General features: G+C 48.4%; 1 protein-coding gene across 4 annotated transcripts; it reads right to left on the bottom strand.

The window, feature by feature from the left end:
* Positions 1-8,213: 8,213 nt before the first annotated feature.
* On the bottom strand, positions 8,214-19,243 carry ALAD (aminolevulinate dehydratase). 4 transcript variants are annotated; one of them, XM_063081992.1, is made up of 13 exons: positions 19,150-19,242; positions 15,509-15,568; positions 14,149-14,337; positions 12,981-13,031; positions 12,444-12,540; positions 11,599-11,734; positions 11,394-11,477; positions 11,204-11,292; positions 10,853-10,908; positions 10,689-10,776; positions 10,527-10,613; positions 10,064-10,193; positions 8,214-9,437 (listed from the first exon to the last, which is right to left on the bottom strand). In XM_063081992.1, exons 3-13 carry the CDS (start codon positions 14,259-14,261, stop codon positions 9,376-9,378), a joined length of 993 nt encoding a protein of 330 aa, XP_062938062.1. In that variant the 5' UTR covers positions 14,262-14,337; positions 15,509-15,568; positions 19,150-19,242; the 3' UTR covers positions 8,214-9,375. The 4 variants fall into 4 exon arrangements, with proteins under 4 accessions (XP_062938062.1, XP_062938063.1, XP_062938061.1 ...); XM_063081993.1 differs by having other exon boundaries at positions 15,514-15,568; XM_063081991.1 differs by lacking the exon at positions 15,509-15,568 and having other exon boundaries at positions 19,150-19,243.
* Between the last annotated feature and the right edge of the window lie 1,179 nt (positions 19,244-20,422).

Raw genomic sequence — 20,422 nt, 5'->3', positions numbered from 1 at the left:
CTCCTGCCGCCGCTCCCCGCCCCTCACCTTCCCCCTCTCCCTCCAGGGTCACCCGGGGGACGCCCCCGGGAGCTGCCCAGGCTGACGGGGCAGTAGGGGGATTGGGGACCCAGGCTGGTTTGCTGACTGCTGTGTGGACTTGAGCGAGGCTCCGCCGCTCTCTGGTCTCAGGGTCTCCAATCCATACCAGGAGGGAATCGCTTTCATTTGGAGACCTGTCTAACTCAAAACAATCTGCTGAGGGTAGAGTCCTCTGCAGTAGCCTATCTGCCTTTTTTATTCTTCGGAAGAAAAAAGAAAGACTTTTTTTTTTTTTTTTTTGCGAAAGTGATGAATGCTCATTTCAAAAAGATTTCAAAATACAAACGTGTACAAAGCAAAAATCGAAAGCGGCTCTCCCAACCTCATTCACCCACCATTCATCTCCCCAAATCATTCATCCATCCAGCATCTATCTGTCTGCCCTGTGCCTGATTCTGTCCTTTGCTGAGGGTACATTAGGAAACGAGACAGCTCGTGCGTTCAGGGAACATGGTGGGGCACACAAAACTCAATTAAACAAGATGATTTCAGAGGCTCATAAGTGCTATGGAGGCAATAAAACAGAATGGTTTCATGAACAGACAGGGGGCCTGTTTGGATGAAGTGGTCAGGGGAGGAACAAAGATCTAAATGGTAAGAAGGAAGCAGCCAGGTGAAGATCAAGGGACAGGAATTTCAGGTGAGGAACTGGCAGGTGCAAAGGTGCTGGAGCTCCAGCCTGCTTACTAGCAAGAGCAATGGCCATGGGCGTGGGTAGGAGGGAAGGAGGAAAGAAGACCCCCACCCCACCCCAGCCCCGCCATCTCACTCTCCAGGGGTTGCTGCAGCGATGGTTTTGGTTATCATGCTATGAGGACATTTTCCTTTTCTTTTTTTTTGGCGGCTGGCTGGTATGGGATCCGAACCCTTGACCTTGGTGTTATCAGCACTGTGCTCTAATCAAGTGAGCTAACCAGCCAGCCCGACGCATTTTTCTAGGAGCACACAAACATGCATGTACTTCTCTTTCTTCTTTCAACCCCCCCCTCCACCCCGCCTTTTTTTTTTTTTAAAACAAAACCTCCTGTATTCCAGGGCAGGTCTGTTCACTCCATTCAGAACCACCTCATCCTCCCCGAGCTCAGGAAAAGGAAACACAAAGTACAAAGTCATATACCTCCCGCCTGCAAGGGACAGCCTGACTCCAGGGATTCACCGGCAAAACTGGTTTAATGTCACAAGCATGATTCCCAGGAAATCGTGTGGTGGGGGTGGGAAGGGTGACTGGGAGGCCAGAGATTTGCATTTCACAGAATCCAAGAATGTCTGAGATTGTCCACTTTTCAGGTTACTAAAACCTAACCCCTTAGGTTCTGGTCCCAGCTCTGCCACCTGACCCTCTGTGAGCCCTTGGTTCAATTCTTTTCCTCTCTGGGCCTCAGTAACCCAAAATGGGAGGATTGGACAAAATAACTTCCAACTAAAGTTCAGGCTAGCTTTTAATTTCCAAGATAATTAACTTTGCCCATCGAACCTGTTTCTCCATATGTAAATAGGCAAGATAATGTCTACATCAGGATCAAATGAGATCACGTGGAAAATTTCTTTGAGAAGTAAAAGATGATTCTTTTCGGATGAGAAAATGGAGACTCCTGAGAGGTTAAGGGTTTTGTTTAAGATCACATACTGTTTCAACTCAGGGCCACCTCACACCACAACTCCAGGAAGAGGGCATTTCCGTTATTATCTATGTAAATGTGCCCCTGGAGTTGTGGTCTTGATGTAAGTCTGTTGTCTCGGTTCTGATCCTCACTTTCTCTGGGTAACTTTTTCAGCAGAGAAAAAGGAGCCTTGAATGTCACAGGAAAGCCAGTCATAGGTCCCTGATACTCTAGAACAAGCTTCTTTTTGATTTGCCAGTTCAATAATGGATATCTTTTCCTCCTTAAATCAGCTGACAGAAATCCTCCGATGGTTTTATTTCTTAATGTATTCTGTGTGGGCTTTGGCTTGGTGATTGCTCCTAGACACATCTGGCATGTTACTATACTGGTTTCTGGCTTATTTCTCCTTGGGAAACCAAGTTTCTTACAGAAGGGATTTTCCCTTGAGATTCTTACACTGAAAGCACTATGTAAACCCAGGCCGTGTCCACCAGACACATGTCTCTCTCTCTTTGCTTTTAATTTTTCATTTATTTTTTTAAATTAACTTTTTATTAAAAATACACCATACATTGAGAAAACTGCAAAGAAGTGTACGTGTTCTTGAATTTTCACAAAATGAATGTAACAGCCTGAATAGAAGTAACCCCATTTTGTTAAACCTTTGAATGTGAAAATTTGTTCTCTCCTGTAACCCAAACCACGTAGCCTGCAGCTAATTGCCAGAACATAATGACTCTTGCTGTCATGTTGTACACAAGTAATCATTAACCCAGATGGCCATTCTTTACTAGCTTACTAAGCTGATCTTATCTGAGAATAACAGGACCTGAACCCATGGAGAATGAAGTATGATGCTGGTCAACTCCCATCCAGGAAGTTCCTTGATGATTATCTGAAACACTCAAGCATGTCTGCATGACCCTGCTTGGTCACCATGAATCGACTTTCCACCACAGACTACTATAAAACCTTTTGGCAAATCTGGGAGAGGTGGAGATGGTCTTTGAGACATAAGACCACCATTTCCCCAGGCTACCTTTTCTTACATCAACACTTGTCTCTCAATTATTGGCTATTGAGCAGTGAGCAAATGGACCATTGCAGTCTCGGTAACATGAACATACCCATGCAACTAACACCCAGATCAAAAAAAAAAAAGAACATTTCCAGAACCTGAGAATTCATCTGCTTTCAGTAGCTTACCCCCACAAAGGGTAACTATCCTGACTTCTGCTTGCATAGTTTTATTTGTTTTTGAAGGTAACGAGAATATAGCATGCACTTTTGTGTCTTGCTTCTTTTGCTCAAAATTTTATTTGTAAGATTCATCCATATTGTGATGTGTAGTTGTAGTTCATTCATTCTCATACCTGTGATATTCCATTATATAAATCTACCACATTTTACTATTGATGGATGTTTGGTTTATCTCCAGCTTTTGTTTAGTAAATGTTGCTATGAACATTCTTCAACATATCTCTTGGTGAACATATGTATACATTTCTGTTGGGTATAAATACCTAGATGTCAAGTCACTAGGTTATAAGGTATACATATGTTCAGTTTTAGTAGATAGGACCAGTTTTCTGTAGTGATTTTACCAGTAATATATGAGAGTTTCAGTTGCTCCACATTCTCAACAACTGGCACTGTCTGTCTTTTTACTATTAGACATTCTAATTTATGTACTATGGTATTTCATAGTAGTTTTAATTTAAATTTCTCCCCTTTACTGGCCAGCCACCAAAAATAAAAAATAAGTAAATTAGTTTCTCCACTGACCAGTGAACACTTTTTTATGTATATGTTTTCATTTATTTTTATTTACACAAACATACGTGAATATATCCTTGTTGTACACAATACATGAATAATGATAATACATATAATGCTGAAGTCCCTCTAAAACCAATCCCTTCCACAGTTTGGAGCACTGGGCTTGGAGTTAGGAGACCTGAATTCCAGCTTTGGTCTGTCACTGGCTTGCTATGTGATTTTGGACAAGTTGCTTGTGGCTCTGTCTCCCTACCTATAAGATGAAAATGTTTAACTAGACGGTCTCTAAGGACCTTTTTTTTTTTTTAAAGATGACTGGTAAGGGGATCTTAACCCTTAACTTGGTGTTATCAGCACCACGCTCTCCCAAGTGAGCTAACCGGCCATCCCTTTATAGGGATCTGAACCCGTGGCCTTGGTGTTATCAGCACCGCACTCTCCCAAGTGAGCCACAGGCTGGCCCTCTAAGGACCTCTTTACTTTGATATCCTGACCACTGTTTTTGTGCTTCAAAGAAATACCATGTGGTAGAGATGACCATTTGCTCCAACATCCATTCTCTCCATCTTCCTTAGTAATTGAACCCCTGAGTTTTAGCTGAGCATATGGCTGCCCCACTAGACTATTTTCCAGTCTCCCTTACAACTAGGTGTGGCCATGTGACTAAATTTAGACAAAGGAGTGTGGACATAAATGACGTGCCACTTTTGGGTCATGTCCTTATAAAGAAGGGTTATGCCCTCTGCTTGCCCTTCTCTTCTTCCTGCTTGCTGAAAAGAGGACCCGAGGGTGGAAACTGGACCCACCATCTTGGATGAAGAGATGGAAGCCAAGATGTGTTAAGAATGGCAGAACAAAAAGTCAGGAGCCGAGACCTCCCGTCCAGCCCCAGCAACAAGTAGCTGACATATCAGTTCTGGATTGCTTACAGAGAAGTACATTTCCATCCTAAGCTATTGATTCTTGGCTTTTGTTATAGTCACTGAACCTGAATCCTGACAATTACAGAAAGTGACTGGAAAATGACTTTTGATTGAGTGTTGGGTCAGGTTTCTTTAGAGAAGTGTCACTTAAGCTGAGATCTTAACAACAAAAAGGAGACAGCCATGCAGATTTAAGGGAAAAGTATTTCAGGCAAAGAGAACCATTAGTGCAAAAGCTCTGAGACCTCTCCAGCCTTCTGTGGAATAAAGCAGACCTGGCCAATCATGGTGTCCCATCTGTCATGAAACTGTTTAGTGACTGAGCCAAGAGGTGGGCCATGTGGCCTGAGCAGGACCAGAGACCCCCCCCCCCAGAGATTTGATATGTGACAGGACAGAAAGGATCTTTCTCTGGGATTATAAATCTAAAGGACCATTTCAGCCTAGAGTTATTGGGTATCACGTTGCTGCCAAGTGGCAATGTCCATCTAATAAAGCCAAGCGGAGGCAAACATAGACAAGAGCTAGAAAGGAAGAGTCCTCTAGGAGAGCCTTTGATCCTGGATCCAACCACACCGGTCTTTATCACAATCCAATTATGAAACTAATCATTTTCTTCTTTGCTATTGAACTGCATTTCTATCACTTGCAACCATGAGCACCCAGAACAACACAGAGTATGGTTTGCTGCAAGTCACAGACCCTAATATGCGGAATGGCAGAGTCCATGTAAGGCATGGAGCAGGTCAGGATTTCCCCTTCCCTAGTTGGGAAATTGGCAATCTTTGCTCTTAGTAAAGAAGCTGACTAAAATGTCTATTGTTTTGGGGACCCTCAATCATATACCTACTGGAGCTGTAGTTTTAGGGATCTTAGCAAAAGTGAGGACGGTAGAATGTGTTTCCTAATTGTGACCTTCAGTAAGGGTGTACAAGAAAGGGACAAGCTACATACTACGGTATTTCAAAAAGTTCATGCAAGATTTGTTATATTTCTCCAAGAATTTTTAAAGTACCCTTGTATAGTCCAAGATGGCATACAAGAAAATCAAGTATTGCTATTAGAGGACCTTAATGCTCATTAACTGGCTACGATATCTGGAAACCTGATGGTAACATGCCTTACTAGATTGTGAAAGCTAAGTTCTCTGTCCAAGGATGAAACTGCTACTAGCAAGGGCAGGTCACACAGCAGAAGACTGGGACTATGGAGGAGCCAGATACAGCAGGACCACTCGAGCCCTTCCAGCTGAGTCCTGCTGCCTGACCTTTATTGCCTCTAGTCAAAATGTTGTGGGCTAGGACCTCAGGTGCAAAGTCCTGACTCCAGAGGGCGCCACTCACGTAGACCATGATGCCTGAAGGCAGCTGGGTCCCTTGGTCTTTCCCCATTACTGGAGCTAATTACAGAAGGTTCCCGACTTATGACAGTTCGACTTAAAAGATATTTTGACTTTACGATGGTGTAAAAGTGACACATTCAGAAGAAATTGTATTTCTGAATTTTCCTTGAAAATTCCTTATAATCACTTTATTATAAGATAGGCTTTGTGTTAGATGATTTAGCCGAACTGTAGGCTAAGCGTGGGGTAGGCTAAAAGCTATGTTTGGTAAGTTAGAAGTATTAAATGCATTTTTGACAAATTTTCAATTTACAATGGGTTTATTGGGATGTAGTACCATCATAAATTGAACAGCATCTATGTAACATTATGTTAGACTCCTAATCTTGCTGATTATTGGGAGGTGGGATGCACAGTAATTCAGGGCTGAGGCCTTGGAGCAGGGCTACATGGGATCAAATCCCTGCTCTGCTGTCTTCTGTGCGGCTAAGGTTCTAATCCAGTTCTGCCAGACTTGCTGAGTGGCCCTCAGGTGAGTCACATAAGCTATCTAGATATAGGCTTCTCATTGCAAAACATCCCAACATAAATTTAGTATTCCCCCTCCACCCTGACCCTACCCGTTCCTTTTCCAAGCCTCCCCATCTGAGTAAATGGCCCATCAGCCACCCAGAGGGTCAAGCCAATTTCATCCTTCACATCTAATCTACCTCCTAACCACATCCTAAGTCCATTCCCCTCTGCAGCCCCACTGTCACACCAGTGCAGGCCACCAAAATTTCTCATCTGTACTCTGCCACAAGACTGTCAAATGCTTTATAAAATGCAAATTAGATTGAGTCATTCCCCTGCCTAACATCCTTCAAAGAGTTTCCTTCACTTTTGGATTAAGTCTGAAAAGGTTAATGTGGTCTTTGAGCCCGTGCACGGTTTGGTGCTGATTTCTCTCTCCACTCAGTTCAGGCCACCTCTTCCTGTCCTTCCCAGTGATTTGGCCATACCAGCTTTGTGTTCTTCTAGCTCCTAGCTCTAGGACTTTGCACAACTGTTCCCTCTGCCTGGAATGCTATTCCTTAATTAAGTCTTAGACTCATTGCTCATTTGAGGTCTCAGCTCAATGTCAGTCCTTCAGGGAGAAACTTTCCGATCCTTCAAATCAGGTCAGGTCCTGGTGACCTCCTTCACAGCACCTGTCACCATGTCATTGGTGCATGTTTCTGACTCCCGGTTCTCAGGCAGGCTCATCCTCATTCTGCTGTGTTTACCATGTGCTCCCCTAGGGGTCTGGACAGTTGTTTGCTTCCTCTGGACTGCGTGTACCTAAAGGACAGCATCCTCTGTACACAGAAGAGAACCAGTCCCTGTACAAGTATTTGCTGGGTGATCATGAGTCTGGGACAGCCTCAAAGAACCTTCCCTTCCAAACTAATCATTTTAACCAGAGATGAGCTCAGGGGCTGAGAGACTGGAGACCCAGAAGCCAAGACAGCTAAAGTTTCTGGTCTGGTCTACCACTGCCCATCAATGGCTTCTCTCAGATCAGTGCTTCGGGCCCGTAGGTGGCAGGTCCAGGCTCAAGCTCCCTGTAAGGTGAAGCTTTGGGACTCAAGTCCTGATTTTGGCTGGCCACCTTCCAGAAGGCTGAGGAAACAGTGAGATCAGGTCTTAAGGTGAGTTGTCTACAGCTCTGGGGAAGACTATAAGGAGGAGTCAGAGGGGACTGGTCTGATTGCAGGAATAGCCAGGAGTTTATAGTTCTAAATTTTAAAATGAATTGTTTTGCTTTAAGGTCTGAACTGAACTTGATTTGATCCTAGAGTGGGATTCCGTCACCGTGCAGATGGGCAGGTGGACGTGCAACCTATCCCTCTTTCGCTGAGCCTTTACTTTCACTAGGGGGAAACGTGTTATTCTCAGAAAAATGAACTGAAACCACCCATCAACTTACTTGGGCCAGAAACCCAGGAAGGCACCCTTGCTTCCTCTCGTTCCCTTCCCCTTCATCTCCCTGGATTTAAAGTATTGGTAAAATCTGCTAATTCTATTTCTAAAATGTATTTTGAATATATTTGCTTCTTCCTATCTCCACTGCCACTACCCTGATTTCTCTCTTGCTGCTCCAGTTCTCCCATAGTGGCATAATATGGGAATCTGGACCACACATAACTCCTGGGTAGGATATTTCCGATGGCTTCCTGTCAGATGTAAAATAAAATCCATGTTCCCCACAAAGAGCGGGATCTGGCCTCAGCCCACCTTTCCAACCTCCAGTCTGCTGCCCACCACTTCTTCCTCCTCCTGCTCCCACAGCCCTGCCAAGCTCCTCCCACTGCTGGGTCTCTGCACATGTCCTGTTCTGTTGGGCTCTGGTGTGCCTCCATCTACTATTTGTAAGGATCTTTCCTTGTTGCTCAGGGGTCTCAGGGAGGGCTTCCCAACCATCGTTTCAAGAGAGGCCCTTCCCGTGTTATTCTGTTTCAGATCCTTTCTTTCCTTCAACGCTCTTATCACAATTTGTAACTGCTCTGTCTCCTCCATTCTCTTTGTATACATTCCATAAAGAGATAAGCTGAGGTCTGTCCTTCTGTGTTCCCAGTACCCAGCACTGTGCCTGGGCACAGAGCAGAGGTTCTCAAAAAATGTCTCTCTCTCTTTTTTTTTTTTGTCTTTTTTGTGACCGGTACTCAGCCAGTGAGTGCACCGGCCATTCCTATATAGGATCTGAACCTGCGGCGGGAGCGTCACTGTGCTCCCAGCGCCGCACTCTCCCGAGTGCACCACGGGGTCGGCCCTCTTTTTTTTTTTAAAGATGACTGGTAAATGGATCTTAACCCTTGACTTGGTGTTGTCAGCACCACGCTCACCCAGTGAGCAAACCGGCCATGCCTATATGGGATCCGAACCCAAGGCCTTGGTGTTATCAGCACCACACTCTCCCTAATGAGCCACAGGCCGGCCCTCAAAAAGTGTCTCTTAATAAAAGCCTTTTTCGTGGTGGCATCTCCAGCTGTCGGGAATTCCCTCTTTGATTCTGGATTTTGATCCTCAGGCAACGTTTCTGCTCGTTAATAAGTAATTCTTCTCTGGGTTTATGGTTCACAGGACAGGAGATCTTAAGCAGCCTTGCAACCACTGGCCTGTGAGGGAAGCCTTCCAGCAGAATTGCAGCAAATTTCAACTCTAAACTGGGGATATCGATCTAGGCCTCAGTACCAGCACCCCGCTCTGCTGCCAGAAGTCCCAGCTTTCCATAGCTTCGAGGATCCAAGATCCAACTGCTCTTCTGTTCCCTAATGCTCCAAGCCTCTCTCCCAGGCCACGCCAAGCCTGTGCCCAAGACTCCTGGTTGCTTTCAAGGAGAAGCCATACCAGAGGAAAGAGCTGGGGGTGGCGAAGGTGAGCCTCAGGGCTGACCCAGGGGAGGGACGGGGAAGCTCGGGTGAATCCGTGAGTTTGCGGCTGTTAAGTGGTGAGATTCAGCCTGCTGGCAGAAAACACCTGGGGCTGCTGGGCACCCACCAGCATGTGAGCAGGAAGAGGGCACAAGGGCACTGTTCTAAAAGCAGCATTTACTTTGGTTTTCACTTCTTCAAGGCCCCAGGAACTTTTTAAATTTCTAGTTCTTGGGTCTTGCACACTCTCCCCGTCACTTCTCCTTCAGCCACTGCAGCAGCTGAGGCGTGTAGTAGGTGATAATGATGTCAGCACCTGTGTTGGGAGAGAACCAGGGAGCAGGGGAGGGGCAGGCCATCAGCTCAGGGCACATCTTTGGGAGAGGAGGGCTGGGTGGGAAGGTGGCTACCATGAAGAGGCACAGCCTGGGGGCAGCACCACATAAAGACTGAGCCCAGCTTCGGTCAGCTGTAGACTTTGGGCAAGTCACTTCCTCTTTCTGGGCCTCAGTTTGCCCAAGTATAAAAAGCACAGCGGGGGAAATAGATAAGCTGCAAGTTCCCTTCCCATGCTCGTGTGCTATACTAACAAAACCAGCTCCCAGTTATGGAGTGATAAGCATATGCCAATTGTACATACTATCTCATTTACTCCTCAGGGCAACCATACACCAGGTATCTTATCCCTACTTTACAGATGAGGACACTGAACTTCAGAGAAGTGGCTCGCCCAAGTTTTCACAACCAAAAAGTAATAGAGGGCTCTGCTTTCTTCACAGTTCCATGCTTTGTTCTGCAGTTCCACATTCCTTCCTCAATCTGTGTCTGCTTAGACCACTAGTATCTTCAGACATAAAACTCATGACTTTGTTTCCCTGTCTGGGTAAAGTGCTTATCAATCTCTGAAGCATGGGTCAAAAAACCCCACCCCTGCCTGCTTACCTGCTCTGCGGAAGGCGGTCATGGCCTCTAGTACAGCAGCCTTGAGATTAAATGCCCCGGCCTGGGCTCCGTGCCACAGCATGGCAAACTCTCCAGAGACGTGGTATACAGCGAGAGGGAGCTCAGGGTGCTGCAGAGAAGCAGCAATGGGCAGGCAGGTTGAAGTGGAGGGTAGATATGCCTCTGCCAGTGCCCCTTCCTCCCGCCCAATCTGTGACCATCTGGAGCCCCATGCCCTGAGTCGCTGCTGCTGCCTGTCTTGAACTGTTAAACCAGAGCTGTTCAAAGGCCCCTGCGAGCAAGAAATCCTGGCATAGAAGGTCACAGTGGAGAAGAGGATTCCTGTTGAGGGGCAGACTGCTCCCAACTCCAAGATTCCAGAGTCTCTTAATCTAAGGTCCCAGAGTCAGTGGACAAACTCTCTCATCCCTATAAGTCCCCTTTGTCTCTGATCTGTGCTCACCTTGTTCTTGACCTCCCGCACAATGTCCAGGTAGGGCATTCCAGGCTTCACCATGAGCATGTCAGCTCCTTCCCGTACATCTCGGTCCTAAGGGATAAGGGCATAGTGTGGGCAGTGCCTGGGAGGGGGACGAAGGGTAGGGCTCAAACCCTGGTCACTCACCACCGCTCGGAGGGCCAGGCCTCGTGCTCCGGGGGGCAGCTGGTAGCAGCGGCGGTCTCCAAAGGCTGGGCTTGACTGAGCTGCATCCCTGCCAAGCAGAGTCATTAGATGGGTTCCAGCTTAGGACCAGGGATTTAAGAGCAGACCCTGCCCATCACACTCACCGGAAAGGTCCATAGAAACAAGAAGCAAATTTGGCGCTATAGCTCATCACTGACACCTAAAGGGAGACAATGGTGGTCTAGGCTCAGTCAGCCCCTTCAAGATGTCCAGGACGATGCAGCAGGGAGAGAAAGGACCTAGGCTGGGAAGTAGAGGGCCTGGTTTCTAGTCCCACTGGAGCTCTGGGCTTGGTTTCCCCATCTGAGGTGTAGAGATTGAGATGGATCCTAAGAGCCTCATCTCACACTGTCCTCAGTTCTGCAATTCTTGGCAGATATGGGGGCAGGGCTGGTCCAGACTCTCTCCTCACCTCCCACGACCCTTTCCTGCCCTCCCGCACTCCCTGCCCATACCCTGTTGCCAAATCCGTGTGCCATCAGGGCCTCCTTGATGGCTTCCACACGTCCATCCATCATGTCCGATGGGGCTACTACTTGACATCCTAAGGGGCAGAGAGGGTGCCTTCAGAGATCTGGGAGCCTCCTACCCACTCTGCCACCTTCCTGACTCAGAGGTGCCCATCCCTGCTGGTGGCTCACTCACCTGCCTTGGCATAGGCCAGTGCCACCTCTGCCAGCCGCTGGCGGCTCTCCTCAGCCCAGAATGTTCCATTTTCACTCAGGAGCCCTGCAGCATAGATGGCTGTGTTTGGGAGAGTATTTTGGGCCCTGGCCTGTCCCCACCCTGGGAAGAACTGGGCAGTGGGAGTGTGGGTGGCAGCAAGGCTGGTGGGAGGGAAGGAGCTCACCGCAGTGACCATGGGAGGTGTAGGGGCACAGGCAGACATCACAGGCCACCAGGAGGTCAGGGAAGGTCTTCCTCAACAGACAGATTGCCTCAATAGCCGGGGACTCCTCAGAGTCAGCAGCAGAGCCACGCTCATCCTAGGGGCAGAAGGACAAAACAGTGTGTCTGTCACATGAAGCCTTTGGGAAGGCACAATGGCCAGCCATCACAGAGCACAGCTCTGGCCCTCTCCTTTTTTTTTCTTTAAAAGATGACCGGTAAGGGGATCTTAACCCTTGACTTGGTGTTGTCAGCACCATGCTCACCCAGTGAGCAAACTGGTGATCCCTATATGGGATCCGAACCCGCGGCCTTGGTGTTATCAGCACCGCACTGTCCCAAGTGAGCTAACCAGCCATCCCTATATGGGATCCGAACCCGCGGCCTTGGTGTTATCAGCACCGCACTGTCCCAAGTGAGCTAAGCAGCCATCCCTATATGGGATCTGAACCCACGGCCTTGGTGTTATCAGCACTGTACTCTCCCGAGTGAGCCACAGGCTGGCCCCCTCTGGCCCTCTCCTTTTATCACCATCACAGCCCCTGTATGACGAACTGGAGAGGACTGGCCCCATTTGCAGAGGGGACAGCAGAGGCCCAGATAGGGGACTTCACTTACCCAGTCAGGGTGTCGCAGCCCTACTTAGCTTCCTGACCCCTACATGGGTGCTGTCTGAAGGACACGGACCATGTCCATTCACCTGTGGCCCCAGTGCCAGCACAAGGTGGGAGTGAGGATGCGATCACTGTGGTGCTTCAGCCCACCCTCGCCCAATCTCCCTTCTTAACCCTTCTTCCAATTTTTCACCTTGGGAACTCTGCTGGGGACGCCAAAGATCAGGACACAACGCAGGCCCTCTTCCACCAGGGGCCTCAGCATCTCTTCCAGCCGGTTTACACCATACCTGGTGGGGGTGGAGTGGAGGGGCTGAAGGGAAGCATAACCCAGGCAAGCGTGCCCCCAACCCCTCTGCACTGTGCCTCTGTTAAGAGCCAAGTTGCACATAGCACCAGGAGGGCTCAAGCCCCATGGGAGAGGGAGGGGCAGGACTGTACCCACCCATCAGGTGGGAAAACCAAGGCCCTGAGTGGCAAGAGCGTGGAATTCACTCTTATGGAACTCCCAGCTGAAGTTCAGCTCCCTTCCGCAACAGCGTCTGCTGTGATGCCTCCGGAGATGGGCAGCTCATTGCTTTATGAGGCTGCATCTTTTGTTGTGGAACAGCTTCAACTCTGAGGAAACCCTTCTCTCTACTGAGCTGAAGGCTACCTCTGCCTCCTGGCACCTCCACCTGTGAAATCTCTCCTTCTACCATCCCTTTGCCCTCCCCTCCATATCTCCTACCTGGCCACTCCTGGGAGGCTGGCAATAGGCTGGACGTCATCAGGAACATCCCTGCAAGAGTGGGGGGTGGGCTATGGAGTGGTAGCTGTGGGAAGGGCTGGTGGTGAGGGGATGACTGGGAGGGATGGCTGGGAAGCTGGGAAGGAATATGCGAGTGGAGATGGTGGGAAGGGGATGGGATCCAGTGTCTGGCTCCCCTGCCTGGCCAAGCCCAGGGCCTGAAATAATAATAGGAACAACAAGAGTAACAGTGACAACAAGAGCAACTGGACAAAAAGAACAGTAACCACAGGAAGGAGTCAAATGGTTAAGAACGAGGACTCTGAAGTCCTATCCCAGTCACTTACTGACTGGTTGACCTTGAAGTTATAACATCTCTTTGAGCCTCAGGCCCTTCATCTGTATCCTGGGTGCACTCATTCATTCATTCAACAAATATTTATTTAGCACTTATTATGTGCCAGGTACTGTCCTAGGCTCTGATGATACAACACTGAATTATACAGACAAAAATCCCTGCCTTGTGGACTTGACATTCTAGGGGTAATATCTATTCTTTCCTCATAGGAATATTGTCAGAATTAAATGAGATAATGGGCCGGCCCGTGGCTCACTCGGGAGAGTACGGTGCTGATAACACCAAGGCCCCGGGTTCGGATCCCATATACGGATGGCCGGTTCGCTCACTGGCTGAGCGTGGTGCTCACAACACCAAGTCAAGGGTTAAGATCCCCTTACCGGTCATCTTTAAAAAAAAAAAAAAAAAAAAAAAGAATTAAATGAGATAATATATGTAGGTGCTTAGCATAGTCCTTGGTACATAGTAAGAGCTCACTAAAGCTCTGCTGATGCTATTATTAATAATCACAATTGCCACCTCTCACATGTACATAACACTTTACAATCTACAGAGCACCTTCTCGGCTTCTGTCTTATTGTAAGAGCTCAGAATGGCAGGCAAGGATTATTCTTATTTTCCAAATGGGATGATTAAATTCTTTGCAAGGTTTATCTTGTTCTTAGGACTGCTGTCTTTAACTCAGGAGGCCACTTCCAATACCTTGAGTTTCAAACTGACAGCACAAATTGTCACCCTCAGCAATCCCGATGCCCATTCCAGTCAACCTCCCTGGCAGATCAGAGGCCTGGCCCATTCCTGGGGACTCACGTGACAAAGATGGGGTAGATGAGGTTGGAGGCCTTGAGGGTAGTGGCGGTTGTCTGCCAGGCCCGAAGCAGTGGGTGGAAGTAGCCGCTGTGCAGAACAGACTGGGGCTGCATGGTGTGGGCAAGTGGGTCACAGGGCCGTCAGTTGGATGGACTCGAGGGCACCTGGGGAGTCTGCTGCGTGCTCAGTCTATGGGGGATGACCAGAGGCACATGAGGTATCGTCCCTGTCCCTAGGAAGGAGTCACATCTGGAATACTGCTCTTCCAGATTCCTGCTACCCTGCCCCCCAGTCCAGTGCTACTCACAGCATGCTTCACCAAACCTCGCTGGTCTATCCACAAGATAAGTAGGGAAATGAAAGCAAGCTTTTTGAAGCTTTCACACCAATCTGAATCTAATAATACAAAAATTGGGCTTGTATTTTATATGATTATTTTAAAAATTACAATTTTCTAGTAACTTATTTTTATTGTCCTTTATCAATCAGTGGATTGGAAAGAAAAAAGAAAGAAAAAAAGAACTGATCCTTCCCTACACATAGTTTGAGAAGCACTGATCTAGCCAATATTTAAACTTTGTCTATTCCATGAAAAATGTCCAGGTTCATGGCAGAAATTTCAGAGAAGTACAGATAAGCAAAAAGAAAAAAATCCCCTGTAATTTTATAGTAATCCTATAGAGAAAAGCATTGTTAACACCTTGGTACGTGGACTTCTTGTCAGGTACAGCACACACTAAGAAGATCAAATAGCACTGTGCATGATGGACAGGCAGGCAGGCATGCACACACACACACCCCCTTCCCAAAGAATGGCCACTATAACTGTCTCTTCTAGCCCCAGGAGACTCCTGTGGCTCCACAAGCACAAGGTACACCTTCTTGCTTTGCTCACCTTGTTCCCTTTACCTAGAAGGCTGTGCTCTCTCTGCAACCCCACACCCAAACCCACTGGGCTCTGCTCCCCTCTCCCACTGAGGCTTTCTTCTTGCCCATATCGCAATCCCTCTTACATAACAGTTCTCTGTGGCCTGTCTCATCTCATGCCAGTAGACAGAGCTTTTGTAGGGCAGCGTCTAGAACGGGTGCATTTTTGCCTCCCCCACAGCAACCTGCCACACACTGACTCTGGCACACAGTAAATATTTAATTACATGAAGGAAGGGAAGATTTCTGAGCAGGGGGTAGGGGAGGGGCCTGGTTAAAGCCAGGCTTTAGGAAGATAAATCTTGCAGGCTGAGCAGAGCGGACAGGAAGCAGAGGGGAACAGAGGATGTGGGAGGGTCAGAGGGGTGGAAACGGAAGGGCCATCTTAAGGCAGCCAAGATGCAGTCCCTTAGGGTGGATGCTCTGAGCTCACCTGACCTGGAGGGCAGCAGAGACAGGGACAGAGCAGGAAGAGGGGAGTGGGGAGCTGGTCCTGGAGAGAAGGCGGAGAGCTCTGTTTTAGACACCTCCTTTTGGAGGTGCCTGGAGAAGCACCCTATAGCCAAGTAGGAGGAAAAAAAAGAGCCATAGAAAATGGGGGCTGGCAGGTTAATTGCTCCTTGTACGAATGGAACCTCAAGGCCCAGAGAGGGGCATGAACTTACACAAGGTCACACAGTGAGTTAGAGACTGTTAAAACAGCAGGACTGGAACTCTGGTGTTTCGACTTCCTGGGAGTTGGGGGATGGGTTAGTATGCTGATGCTGCCTTTCTCCCCAGTTTCTCAGGCCCCTTTAGCTCCCTCACTACCAGATCAGGGGCCCATTTTATCTGGTCTTCCTCCTTGGTGGGGTTGCAGTTATCAGGAGACACAGAGGGACTCACCCAACCATCACACCCCTCAGTAGGCCAGCCTCATCACCTGATACAAGAGAGGCCTGTGTCTCTGGAAGTCATGGGTGGGGCACGTCAGGCCTTCTCAAAAATGTCTCAACCCCCAAATGAGCAATCATCCAGCAGATATGAGGTCCTGACTGCCCATTTTGCACAAGATTTTGCTCATGTCTACCAGGAGTTAACTTAGCTCAGAGGGGTTAAGTCACTTGCCCAAGACCACACAGCTAGTTAGAGACTAAGCCAGAATTTGAATTTGTTCTAAACTCCAAATGCAGGGTTTTAAATACTAAACCCCATAATACTGATAAACACCTGATTCAGTAGGTGTCTCTCTGCCCATACTGTCTCTACTTTGGGTGCTGGAGAGATGGAAGAAACAACAGAAAAATATACTGAGTGTGTTACTTATGTCCTGGATACTGAACTAAGTACTTTATATTTTATATTATATCATTTAATTGCAAGAATTGTCCTAACTTTTAGTGATACAAAAACAGAGGCTCAGAGAGGTTAAGCAGCTTGCCCAAAGTCATTCTGGAGAGTCAAGTCAGATTCTGAAGCCAGGTCTACATGTCTCTGATTCACTTCCAAGGGGACAACCTTTGTAGCAGGCCCCTGGCTCCTGGAATCCAAAGCTGCATTCCACTGCCCTCAACTCCCCATCCCCTTTAGGAGGCTGAGGGAGCAAATGCCTTCTGCTTATCAGAAGCTACTGGGCAGGGCTGCCTAGGAGCCTGGCTGTCTGAATTTCGCCCTGAGGAGCCTGGAAGAGGTAGGCAGGGTTAAGAGTAAATGTGGAGGTCTCACTACTGCAGCTCCATTTCGACATGTTTTTTTATTTTAGGGTTCAGAGGCAGATTTGAGAAATGGGTGACAGTGCTAAAAAATTAAAAAGTTTAATCCCTAACATTTTAATGTGGAAAATGGGGTGCAGAGAGGTGACAGGACTTGTTTGAGATCACACAGTGAATGGAGTACAGAGTTAAGAAGTGACCCTGCAGCTCTTAGCTTCTAATCCAGTGTCCTGTTACCTATACCACACAAAGTCACTCCGTTACAACAGGTGCTTTATAAAGATCTTAGTGCCCCCTGGGTCTCATCTCTGTTTCACAGAACCAAACACAGGCTGGGGTTTTGCTTTGTGAAAAGTCCCTCAAAGTTTGGGAGATGTTCACACACTGGGAGGGCACTTCTCCCAAATCAAGGGAGCTTAAATTCTGTGACACCACACTGAAGATAGGAGTAAGCCAGCCACATTAGTACAGGTCAGCTTTCTGGGAAGGCTGTATAGGGCAGTGCACAGAGAACCATGTTTCAGGGTTAAACAGTCCCAGGTCTGGTCTGTGCTCTGCTGTGTAACTTTGAGCAAGGTTCCTGGCCTTTAAGTCTTCATTTCGTAATCTATAAAATGGGTATGATATTACCAAACTTGCAAAGCAGTGGAGAAAATTAGAGATAGTGATGAGGGTTAGGGCACAGTGTTGTAACACCAAGGTCAAGGGTTAAGATCCTCATACCAGCCAGCTGCCAAAAAACCACCACGACCCAAACCAAAAAAAAGAGATAGTGCTGAGGTACGTGTCTGGCACCAAGTAACCACACAGTAAATGTGTAGCTAATTTTATTACCAGGAGTAGGGCTGAGCTGGAACTAGATCTCCTGGCACAGCACTGTTCCTTCTGCACCACACCCAGTAGGGAGGACATTTACTTAAACTCCTGAGGGCCAAAGGGTTTTTCAAGATGTCTAAGGTGGGGTCCCTGCCTTCCATCAGCTTATGTGGTAGAGGAGAAATAAAATAATGCCACACCAATGCCTGAGTAGAGGGGTAGTCCAGGTGCTGTGGGAGGGACCTGTGTCTGTGGGAGTCTGGAGTAGAAGACATTGAAGCATGAATTAGTTTTTCAGATTCATCGTGAAGGTGTGATTCCTTAGGAGCCAACATCCCCAACCTGTGTAACCTAAGTTGAGCCCTGAGAGCTGCCACCAGGAGGTGCTGAGAAAAAGCTGCAGGGCCTGTGCCCCCCCATATGCTCTGCTGAGGATTCAAGAGGTTGTGGTTTGGGTACAGAGGGCTGTGTGCTGCTGCCAGCTCTAGCAGGCTCTGCCACTGGCTGGGTAGGCCGTGCCACTGCCACAGTCAGGAGTGCCAGGTAGGTAGAAGGTGGCCAGGGCTAAAAAATCCAAAGCTGTAGAAGGGCCCAGGACAGCAGCTGTCAGGCAGTTCTGAAAAGGGACTGACTGGATATGCATTTACTGAATATCTACTCTGGGCCTGCCCCAGTGCTAGATACAGGGATTAAAGGAAAAAATGAGACCTCAGTGTTGTCCTAGGGCTCTGAAGAGCCTACTCTCCTCAGGGAGATAGAAGGAGAAGCTGCCTTTTCCACAGCCTCCTAAAATATCCAGTCTGAGAGGCTTCTTAAAGCTTGCTGATTACATCCCTGAAACAATGGTGAAACTGGGCTCAGAGAATGGCAGACACCGGCCCAGGATCACACAGCAGGTCAGTATCAGATCTGGGGCTTGAATCCAGGTCTCCAGCAGCCCAATCCTCAGTGACCACCATCACCCCTTGATACTTTAAAAACAGATTTCAAATCTGCTTACCGGCAGAGATGGGCTGTGGAGAGCTGTGGGTGAAGGGGTTGGGGAGGGAGAGGTAGAACCATGATTCCGCACCTGGCTGCTGCTGGTAGTAGATGGTTAAGCATGTGGGCTCTGCAGTCTGATAGACGTGGGAACAAATCCTGGTTCTGTCACTTTCCAGCTGTGTGGCCTCGGTTTCCTTATCTGGTAAATGGGGACTTGAACCAACCTCAGCGGGTTGTTGTAAGGATTGAAAGGGCCAGTGCATGCAACGCCCAGCACAAAGCGGCTGTTATTGTTTGCACTCCCCCATTCTGCGCGGCACCTCGGGCTCTGCATTGACGGAGGCTGCCCCGGCGGTCTCCGAGAGGGTGCACCCCATAGAGGAGGCGCGGGGCCCGGGCCCCCAACTGAAGTAGGACATCAGCTGAAGCAGGACTGTCTACCTCAAGCAGGGGCTCCACCGCCAGCGCTTCAGGCGCACAGCACAATCTGGGAACGCTGGACTCCATGAGCCACAGCCCCCGCCTCGCCGTGGAGCCGCCGCCAAGCCCGCCATCTCCTCGAGTCCGGGCCCCGCTCACCTACCTCGCTTATGTCTCCGAGCGGCTGCTCCTGACACCGCTGTCTCTCGCTCTACACTCTCGGGGCCCACGTGGGGGCGGGGCGGCTCGGCCCGGAAACAGCTCCCCCCAGAAACAGCTCCCCCCCACGGCCCGCCCCCGTCAGTGGTGCAGGCCACGCCCCCCGCAGACACACTCCCGGAGGGCGGGCCAGCTCCGGCCGCGGCCCCGCCCACGCGCGTCGGGTTCGAGGACTAGCCAATCGGATCTGCTGGGGCCGCGCTGGGGCGGGGAAAGGTCGGAGGGGGGCCCACGTGGGGGCGCGGGAACAGCGCCGGAGGGGACTGGCTGTGCCCCTGCAGCGCGGAGGGGCTACAGCCCTGAGTTCATTTTACAGTCCTCCTCTTCCCCAGGGTAGCGCAAACTTGGTGCTGGTTACTTGTTTGTTGAAGGAATAATTGGATGTCAAGGACATTAAAACAACACCGTAATGCCTGCGCAGTAGCTAAATCCATTTTTGCCGAGTGAGCATTTTAAAGTTGTTGAGTTAAGCACCAGAATTCCAAGTGTTCAGAGAAAATGTATTCTAGCGTAATTAATTACTCAGGGCCCACTCTGTGCTATGAGTTGGGAGATGTGATGTGAAAGACATGGGCATTTGGGAAAACTCCAAGTCTGATCGGGGCATTAGACCTGTCTATGATGGTACAATAAGTAAAAGTCTGTGGGGGGTTGGAACGCAGTATGGGCAGGGGCAGGAGGGATCTGGTGAGGCTTATGGGGCGTGGGTGAACTGGTAGGATTGGATGAGTTTAGTAGGAGTCCGGGATCATTAAAGGAATGGCTTTGAAAAGGTTTTTCAGGGATTATTGAAAAGTTGCCTTTCAAATGTAGAGGATGCCAGTGGGTCTTATTCTTAGACTTTATTTCTCAAAATCTGTCCCCCAAACCTGTCTATACTTTTTTATATTTTAAGTTTAAGGGGCATAGCGGTTTAACACTAAGGAAATATGACACGGTTTAGTTTCCAGCTACTCTAGTTCTGACCTGTGTTCAACAAGGAAGGGGGTGGAAAGGAAGTAATATTTGTTATGTATTAAAGAGTCAGGGACAGTCCCGTCCATTTTACATTCACTTGTCTAATCTCGACAGCAACTATGTTACTATCTTCACTTTTCAGATTGGGAAAACAATCGCCAGAGAAATTGAGTAATTTGCCCCATGTGACATTGGGCTCTCTCTGCAATGTCTGCTAATAACCATGCTTCTTCAATTTATGGGGTAATTTCTCTTCATTT

The sequence above is a fragment of the Cynocephalus volans genome, chromosome 17, assembly GCF_027409185.1.
Source record: "Cynocephalus volans isolate mCynVol1 chromosome 17, mCynVol1.pri, whole genome shotgun sequence".
NCBI classification, from domain to species: Eukaryota; Metazoa; Chordata; class Mammalia; order Dermoptera; family Cynocephalidae; genus Cynocephalus; species Cynocephalus volans.
This window is presented reverse-complemented; position numbering and strand designations above follow the sequence as displayed.